This window comes from Eptatretus burgeri, chromosome 6 (genome assembly GCF_056783735.1).
Source record: "Eptatretus burgeri isolate ZD-2024b chromosome 6, Ebu_testis_v1, whole genome shotgun sequence".
In the NCBI taxonomy this organism is placed as follows: domain Eukaryota; kingdom Metazoa; phylum Chordata; class Myxini; order Myxiniformes; family Myxinidae; genus Eptatretus; species Eptatretus burgeri.
The window spans coordinates 19,889,090-19,899,280 of NC_140966.1; the positions used below are offsets into that span (position 1 = coordinate 19,889,090).

Genomic DNA, 10,191 nt, shown 5'->3' on the forward strand with positions numbered 1-10,191 from the left:
TCCAATCTTTGAATACGCAATCCCAGCCCAAGAAGGGGTAACGCTAACAGTCCAACACATTGTTTCAGAGAGGAACACCAATGGTCCATCACAGATCTTCAATTTTAAAATACCAACAATCTAACAATAGGATGGAAGGAGAGGGGGGTTCATACGGCATCATCAATGGACCAAGATATGGGTTCAGGTGGCAACATACCAGTCCAACCCAGGGCCTCAGAGAGGAAAACTAACAATCCAACTCAGGGTTTCAGATGGGAACTCTAATAATCCAACACAGTGGTTCAGAGGGGAACTCAAATAATCCAACACAGGGTTCAGAGGGGAACTCTAATAATCCAACACAGTGGATCAGAAGGGAACTCCAATAATCCAACACAGGGTTCAGAAGGGAACTCCAATAATCCAACACAGTGGATCAGATGGGAACTCTAATAATCCAACACAGGGTTCAGAGGGGAACTCTAATAATCCAACACAGGGTTCAGAGGGGAACTCTAATAAACCAACACAGGGTTCAGAAGGGAACTCCAATAATCCAACACAGTGGTTCAGATGGGAACTCTAATAATCCAACACAGTGGTTCAGAGGGGAACTCTAATAATCCAACACAGTGGTTCAGAAGGGAACTCCAATAATCCAACACAGTGGTTCAGAAGGGAACTCTAATAATCCAACACAGTGGTTCAGATGGGAACTCTAATAATCCAACACAATGGTTCAGAGGGGAACTCTAATAATCCAACACAGTGGTTCAGAAGGGAACTCTAATAATCCAACACAGTGGTTCAGAAGGGAACTCTAATAATCCAACACAGTGGTTCAGAGGAGAACTCTAATAATCCAACACAGTGGTTCAGAAGGGAACTCTAATAATCCAACACAGGGTTCAGAAGGGAACTCTAATAATCCAACACAGTGGTTCAGATGGGAACTCTAATAATCCAACACAGTGGTTCAGAAGGGAACTCTAATAATCCAACACAGTGGTTCAGATGGGAACTCTAATAATCCAACACAGTGGTTCAGATGGGAACTCTAATATATAATCCAACACAGTGGTTCAGAAGGGAACTCTAATAAACCAACACAGTGGTTCAGAGGAGAACTCTAATAATCCAACACAGTGGTTCAGGTGGGACCATCAACAGGCCAAGATGAAAAGGTTTTTGCCATTGCCAACTCGAGAACAACCAACATAGAGTTGGCCAAGAGAAAAGCATGGACTCTGCAGGTTGAGACCAACAACTTTGAGCAAGTGTCCTCGTGACTTGTTGATGCCTTGTGACTTGTTAGAGATGGAACTCCAAGGTTCATGTATTGCATAAGGAGAATGGTACTGGCAATTTGGTATTATGGTTCATATTGATTGATACCATTGTATTGGTAAAAGTGCAGATGTCCTGTATCTCACAAAAGGACATGTTTGTGTAAATGCAGTGAATTTGTTCCATGCTGCAGAAGTCTCTTTGTACGTATACTGAAAGTCCAGGAAAGGGCTCGTTTCATGTCAAATAGTTGTTTTGATTTTAAATCAGTGCACAATTGGTGGTTGTGTGGTACTGGTGTCATGGTGTGGGGTGCTCTACATGTGGTGCGGTGTGCTGCGTGAGCTGATGAAGTAATGTGGATCTATGCAAGAGAATGCAGAGGATGATGTGGCCTGGGGTATTTAAAGCAGTGTGGCTGCTGAGATTGTGTTGCTGATGCTGAGCATCACAGCATGGATGCTGCTGGTTCGGTAGCGTGAGAGTTGCGGAGGTTGTACAAAGCGGGTGGTGCAACTCGTTCGTCCAGTTTCATCCTGGGGGCGGCAGCGACAGCTGGAGCTTCCACCCACCCTCTCCCTCTTATCTCCTCTCTTCGCATCGTCTTCCCCAACCTTCTTTTTTGGATCCCGAGAGCTGCTCGGATCGTGATTTATACATTTTTCCGAATAGAGGTCGAGCTTGCAGCACTCCTTCCCCTGTGCTCTCCTCTTTATTCTCTCTCTCTCTCTCTCTCTCTCTCTCTCTCTCTCTCTCTCTCTCTCTCTCTCTCTCTCTCTCTCTCTCTCTCTCTCTCTCTCTCTCTCTCTCGCTCTCTCTCTCTCTCTCTCTCTCTCTCTCTCTCTCTCTCTCTCATCTCTCCTCTCTTCATTTCTTCCTTCGCAGCAGGTGCTGCGATGGCTGAAGCGCAGCCCGCAGGGCTCCAAAGCCCGGCCCGTGAGCAAGAACTGGCTGGACAAGCCGATTTCATCGGTCTTCTGGAGGTTTCTGGGGAGCGTTGTGTGCCGCTGGCACTCAGGAAGCAAACGTCTTATCGGTGAGGAAATGCTCATCTGGTGCTGCAAAGGATTATTAAAAAAATATGTCCATATAAAAATGCAAATCCTGTTTCACATTGGGTGATGGCTGTGCATCCCCTCCGATCATATTAGGTGATCTCCACATGGGCTTCATTTATTTACAAACAATTCAAACGATCACTGTGTGGTGCTATGTTGTACCTTTTATGGCATGGTGTTGATATTTTCAACTCCTCATCCCAATGTATTTCCACATGCCTATCAAAATCTCATCTGATTGTCCAATGAGTTAATCCTGCAGGAAAGATCCATATGATTTTTCCCATCTTTCTCTTCACATCTTCATAACACATTTATTGAGTCACGACCTGGGTTGGTGATACTTGAACAGACTGATTGAGAACAGGCTTCCTCATTCTATGGTCCTCCACAATGAAGGGTCGTGGTGAACTCTTGAGTGTGCCCTGCATAGCCAGCATGGTGTTTCGAAGGTTGCATGATGTGTAGAAGGATGAACTGCGTCATGGGGTTGCGAAAAGGGTTTTTTTTGTTCATTTTCAAGGTGTGAGTGTGTTATATCGATTGACTTTGCTCAATGAAGACTGTGATGTGAGAGAGACACTCGTGGCTTCGTAGCCTGGTTGTGAATTTCCATCCCTTTTGAAAAATGTTTGTAAGAGAACAATAACAACTTGATACACACGTTTGCTTTCCCTATTAATTAATATGCACAGCAGTGGACACACATGTGTATATATATATATATATATATATATATATATATATATATATATATATATATATATATATATATATATATATATATATATATATATATATACACATGACCACAAATATTATCTGTCTATACCAATGCAAGGTAAGCATGGAGGAACTCTGGGAAGGGTTTGAAACAGTAAAGCACTTACCTTGTGTCGGCCTTCTTGGGTTGCTTTACACAGCTTCTTTGGCGAGTGGAGTGTGGGAGATATCAATTACTTATATAATCCTAGCCACCTGGGTTTTGTTGATAAGGTGAGGGCTGATTGGCTATTCCCTCCATTCACAGGTGAGAGATGTAGGTGGGTCTTTCATATATATTTATATATATATATATATATATATATATATATATATATATATATATATATATATATATATATATATATTGTAGATAAGATTTGGGCAGTTGGGATTACACATTTTTGAAGAAGACAAATAAGGCACTTCCAACCAAAAGTAAAACTAGATCTACGCTAATTTGAGCAATAAGCAAGAGCAGACCCAGTCTCAGGCAACGTTTCACCAACTTCACAGCAGGCTTCTTCAGGCCAAGAGAACCACATTAGAAGGTAAATTCTTTGTCAGGCATCAAACCAATTGCATTTAAGTGTTGATGCTGTATTCCATGTGCAGAATGGAAATTAACATACAACGGGTCCACACACACCACGGGATGACACTGAGTGTAAATGACCTCAAACTAGGAAATGAGGACCTTTGACTCATTTGCATGGTGCACTCTTGGGTTAATTTTTACTACAGCTTCCCACATCGATATTCTTGATGGTTTACGAAAGTCTAAAAAAACCTGATATTGACCAGACCCAACTTGTATGTGTACGTGTGCGTGTTTGATATATATATATATATATATATATATATATATATATATATATATATATATATATATATATATATATATATATATATATATATATATATATATATATATATATATATATATATTGGCTGCATTACAGTTTGACATGATGTTTGAAATGTATGATTAAATCAATACCAGGTGCTGTTTCAATGTACCTTTATTAAAACCTAGTAGTTGGTAATTTTTTTTCAATGAAATGTAAATTATATTTGGGATCGACTTGATGTTGGTCATTGGAGACTTTGGGTAAAAAAACGAGTGAATTTTCTCCAGTGATCCATTTATTTATTTATGTTGATGAACAAGAAGTATTCTTGTTCAAGAATACTTTCAAGAAGAAGTTCAAGAAGAAGTTGAAGAAGAAGTTCAAGATCTGAATGTTAAAATCCAGCTCCAAGGTAGAGAGAATGATTGAACTTTGTTGATATTTTCCGTTTAAAGAAAGTCAACATTTTACCAAATTGTCGACATATCCCCTGCATTTATATTGCCGAGGAAAATTGACATCTTCCACAAATTGCAAAAACCTTAATTTTGCTGCTTAATGTCCTTTTTTTTTTTTCATGCAATTGTGTGTAGCACCCGACTGCTGGTGGAATCATTTCTGGGGAGCATTGCTGTGCTGCTGATGCGCTTATCCCAGTAGGTTTTGGCAGGAATTTGGAATTTTGTCAGGGTGTCAGTGACGATCGCCTACATTGTGCTGCTTAATAAGAGGTCATGTACATATAATTTGGATGAAATGGTAGAATTTTTCAACACCCCCTCACCTCCAGTCTCTTGTGTGTTTGTTCCATCATCATCGATATACCATACCCTTCACAGTGTCAATGCTGCATACCAAGGCGGTTTCTTGGCAAGGGTTCTGCTCGATGGTTTTCAATTGCCTTCCCAGAAGTCAGAACTGGAATTTGGAATTTGTCGATGGTGCCGGCAATAACTCACCTTCCTCTTCATGAAATACACAGTGGGATCTGGTAGATTACATCTCCCAACATCCAGTGGACTGGCGATAAACCTGAGAGGTACGCACATTTGCCTCAAAGCTGTTGAGCCTGGATTTGAATCCTGACCAGCTATAAACCAATGTTTCACAGACAGGGTGATTCCTCAATGTGTGTGCCGTCCCTCAGATGGATGTTAAACTGAGTGTCCCATCTGCCAGAATTCATTGGTGGACATTAAAGATCTCATGGTGTCCTTTGTGAACAGTAGGTGAGCTATCACCAGCATCCTGAACAAATTCCAGAATTCCTGCCCTGAATTTCTACACCCGAGTGGTTTGTCCAGGCTTGTCCAGGATTTTTCAGGATTGTAACACTCGGCATATAAACTGTTTCAGTAGCACCAACACTCTGTATAGAGCATGGTACAATATCTAATCTGACCTGCACAACCAATGCCGGCAGACAGGTTCCTTCGGCTCATTGCCATTCTGGAAGACGATGCACATTTGATGTGTTGCCCTGCTTGTGAAATGCCAGGGTGAAAGTTATAATTGGGTCAAGATTCGAACTCGGGCTAAACAGCCCAAGGCGAGTGTGCAGACCTTCAGATATCCTGCCAGCCCATGCCCCATGCAACCCTTTCACTCATATTTTTTACTATTTTCTTCATACCAGGTCCCCTACCCTGCGGTTTCTTTGCGTAATGAATATCCAGACAGCGCCACATCAGATGAATGCCCAGGGCTCTTTCACATATATTTATTTATTTACCCATTTCCCATGCCTCTGTGATTTCCCTGTATTTGATAGAAATTGTAAAATCCTTCCAATTTACCTGCAAAAACATCCTCGATAGTGCATGACATCTATTCATGATCGTGGCTGGAAGCAAATAACCATTGCTTCTGATGCACCAGCAATCGAGGCATTGTGGATTTTTGTCTTTGTTATTCCAGAGAACCGACAGCATTGTTTTGTTCATTTTCACATTGTCAACACTCATGTATGGATGTAAGGCGATGGCAAATTGATCGCTGTGTGCACGGATGCATGTGAGACGAATGTCTGCAAAGCGAACGTTTTTCAGAATGTATTTCTCATGCTGCTCAATCAGAACCTCCGTGATGATGCATTCGATATGACTTGCTGGGTAATTGATAAATTAAGCAAAAAAATTAAAATGGCAGAACCCTCGCAAAAAATGGGAGCTTCCCCAATCGCAATCAAATATGTCGTGAATGTGCTTTCTCATTATCTGCAGCAATCTCACGTTTGAGTCCATTCCACTACGCTTTCTTATTTGAAGAATAATTCCGCAACGTTTTCTTGGGGAGTGTGGTGGGGGTGGGGGAGAAGTAGTGTGCGAGGCTTGCTCCAGCTCCTTCACTTGTGATCATCATCAACAGCCTGTTTTCAGTCCACTGCTGGACGGAGACCTCTCCCTCAACTCGCATTGTGGGTACCGGCATACTTGCCAGGCTCGCTAAGTGTGGGTTAGCAAGAGGGTTTTGGGAGCAGTATGCTCAGGATGGCAGCGATAACTCACCTACTCTTTATGAAGGTGATCATGGGATTTTTTATTGTTTTCGGACAGCCAAGTGCTGGCAGACTGGTCCTCAGGCTCAATGTCTACCCAAGGGAACAAGGGAAGGCACACACGTTTCCCTTCATGATCCCCTGCGTTATTCCAATGCAGGCTGGACAGCTCAGAGGTGAAGGAAGTGGAAGTGCATACTTCTCGGCTGTCATAACCAGCCCTCACTTATGATGGTTTTCATCAAATATTTCCTTGCACTTGAGAAGTGTGAAGCCATTTTAAAAATGGAAACTCATTTTCTCTTCTACCCTCAATGACCCCATTTCCAAGCACTCCCTTTTCCAGGTTATTGTGATCCTCTCTTTCTCTCTCTTTCTCTCTCTTTCTCTCTCTTTCTCTCTCTCTCTCTCTCCTTTAGTTTGTTCCTTCTCTGTTACATTCCCATTTTCCACTTCCTCCTCTTGCTGTGTTCCATTAAGCTTGTGTGCACCTTGTTCACTCACTCTCACGCTCACTTCTACTCCGCTGTTGGTGTTTCTCCCTTTCCATGTTGTTCTCTTCCGTTCTGCTCGAGCTCTTCCATGAGCCTCAATCTTGTATACAAAAAAAACCTCCCTCATTTTTCTAGATGGTGTCCTCGATGAGTTGTAAAGACGCGATATCGTTATGTACTAACTGAAAATACTTTGTTGCCTTATATACATATAATTAATGATCAGAATCTGTTGGTATATGTTTAAATATGGAGAATGAGCCAGTTTTGCCATATTGTATTCTCGAGACCCCTTTTCTCTGTTTGTAATGGCTGGCCTTGCGCTCCATTTCCAAACAATTATGTTTGAACAACTTACAAAGTTAATCCAGATTCCAATTGGCCATATGTTTTTTTAACCATCAGGGTTTATATAAATATATAACATTCTTACTTTGTTGTACAATTAATGAAATGTTCTTTTTTTAAATTTTATTTTAAGGTCACATCTATGCTTAACTTTTCCTGTTACACATTTTTCAATTCGAAAGCAGCCTGCGGCTGCTTGGCTGCATCATTTTCTGGGATTGCGGCTGTGCGTTGATGCAATGTCCCCTGTTACCAGTAAGCTGGTACTCATTTCACAGACCTCGGAAAGGATGACAGGCTGAGTCAACCCACCTGGTGTCAATTCAACTGGTAAATAGGGACTTGAACTCAAAACCCTAAGATCTTAAGCCAGCCACATTAACCATTAAGCCAACACCAGTCTTATAGCTTTTCCTGTGAATCTATTATATATTTTCCATATTACTCGGTCTCAAACCGCATAACTAAGCTTTATTTCCCAACGTTTGGTGGAGGTGAATTTCCTCGCCAGTTGAATCATGCCTCTGGGCTGTTCTGGTGGGGTTCAAGGGGAAGAGCATTCAGACAACCAAACAAAAGGCAATCTACCATGGTTTGCAGGAATGGTGAGACTGAATTTTGTTTGGATATGAAGCCCTTCACCATAAATGGTATGCTATGTGTTTTTATCCATCAAAGTGCATCTTTCCCATGAGAATAGAGATTGTTCCCTACCAGCAGGTTTCATTTGGTGGTTCTTTTGCCACCCTTGTTTGCAGTCAGAAACATTCCGTTTTGTTGCCTGGAATGTTGGTCATTCACAGCAGGGCTTCAAAGCCAATTGTAAGTCTCTTTCCATGTGATATAACATATGTGCTGGAGCAGGAAATGCAAAACAATTTGTGGATTTTTCTATTGTTTTTTTTAAAGATTCACAATGTTTGTGGTTATGACAAAGACCTGGCTTATTGAGTACTAACAAGGGTATCCATCATTGCCCAGTACTGTTCTAATCTTGTTGGCATTTTGAACAAATCATATATATATATATATATATATATATATATATATATATATATATATATATATATATATATATATATATATATATATATATATATATACTGGTGGGGGCCAACACCGGGCGTAGCAGCATGCGCCTGTAATCCGGCAACTCGGAGGCTTGGGTTGGAGGATCGCTTGAGGACGGGGGCTCTACGCTGGACCGCGCGATAAGAGGGTGTAGGGCAGCCCGGAATCATGGCGAAACCCAATCCTTATCCCTGTGTCGTAAGAGGTGACCAGGTTGCGTCACGAAGGGCATCCGGCATAAAACCTGTGCCAAATCAGTATGCGGATCATAACGGATGATCCGCTGTAGCGACCCCTAACAGGAGCAGCCGAAAGAAGAAGAAGAAGAACAACAACATGTGTTGGTGGGGTCCAAAAATACTTCCAACATCCACTAAAGAATGGAGTCGGGGATCATTTAATAATACCTTTCACATAAAACTACTAAGGCTTATGCACGAGTGTTTTTTGAAGAAAAAAAAATCCCCCAAAAATTCATTTAAATTTTCAATTTTTTTCCCCCTTAAACACTCCCCGGCACTCACTGATGAACCTCTGAAAGTTTGACAAAGATCCGTTTGGCCATCTCAGACAAGCATCTCTCTCATAGTATAGATTTCATTCACCAAAGAATCTGAATGGCAAATCATATGCATGGATGCTTAGATCAAACCCCATCAAGACAGCTCTCTGATTATATGAGATGAGATGGTGCTGAGGTTACCTGTACAAAGAACATGCTCGGTGATTTCAACATGCCTTTATAAGTGAAAGTAAGCAAAACAGTAATAATTTATTATTTTTGTGAAAGTATTGACACAATAGCCGACTCTTATTAATATCCACAAGTGAGGCCCAGCTATAAACTGTGAACCCAGAGTTTCACAGGCAGGATGATTAATCAATGTGTGTGCCGTCCCTCAGATGAGCGTTAAACTGGGTGTCCCATCTGCCGACATACGTTGCTGGACGTTAAAGTGTCCTTTGAGAAGAGTCGATGAGCTATCGCCAGCACCATAGCCAAATTCCAAATTCCGACCCAAACTACTCCTGGGAAAGCAATGGCAAACCACCCAGTAGAAGCCTTGCCAAAAAATTACTTTGGCAGAACTAACGCTCTGTGAGAGAGGACGGTTCATCAGAATGAGGATCAGAATGCTGTCTCCAAGCCATCCTGCTCGTCCAATAATGAGACCGAATATATATTCTAAACACAAACCACTATTGCAGCAGTCACAACTTTTATATTACAGAAAACAATATCGAGTGGCTTTCTCAAAAGGAAAACGTTTCTACAGCCATTAATAGAACTACCATAACTCTCGTAAAACATCTCTCGCATGCAAGTCTAATCATCACCATAAATGTACCACATAACACTCTTTCCAGAGCACAAGTGCTGACAAAGTGGTCTCTTTGAAAGAGTCATTCTGGGTGCTTTGCCGATTCCTTCCCAGCAGTCACGGGGAATTTGGGAATGGCAGGAATTTGGGATTTGTTGAGGGTGCTGGCAACGAACCTGCCTCCCCTTCATCTGAAAAACCCCAAGGAATATTTAACGTCCACAAATTGCTGGTGGATGGGTCCTCTGGCTTGATGTCCTTCCGATGGATGGCTCCTTCATTAACACCAGGGTTAAAGTTTATAGCTGGGCCCAGATTTGAACCCAGGCTGGACAGGTCAAAGTCAAACAAGGATTCCTGCCAGCTGCATACCTCTAACTTATTCTGCCAGCCAGCAAATCCAATAAACTGTGTCAATCTCAGCAGGAGTTGAACTGAACCAAATATGACTAACGGGGAAGTATAGTGCTATCAAGTCAAACAGCTTATGATAAATGATCTTCTCAGAAACATTCCACT

At 41.6% G+C, this 10,191-nt stretch overlaps 1 protein-coding gene across 2 annotated transcripts in view; it reads left to right on the forward strand.

Annotated features, from left to right (window-relative positions):
* Positions 1-1,777: 1,777 nt before the first annotated feature.
* DGKZ (diacylglycerol kinase zeta) overlaps positions 1,778-10,191 on the forward strand; it is a 746,996-nt gene continuing 738,582 nt past the window's right edge. The window contains exons 1-2 of one of the 2 annotated variants that reach the window (XM_085884240.1): positions 1,778-1,943; positions 2,155-2,305. In XM_085884240.1, coding sequence (XP_085740366.1) covers positions 2,166-2,305 — 140 coding nt within the window. In that variant the 5' untranslated portion in view covers positions 1,778-1,943; positions 2,155-2,165. The remainder of the gene's footprint in view (positions 1,944-2,154; positions 2,306-10,191) is intronic. The other variant, XM_085884239.1, reaches the window with a different exon arrangement.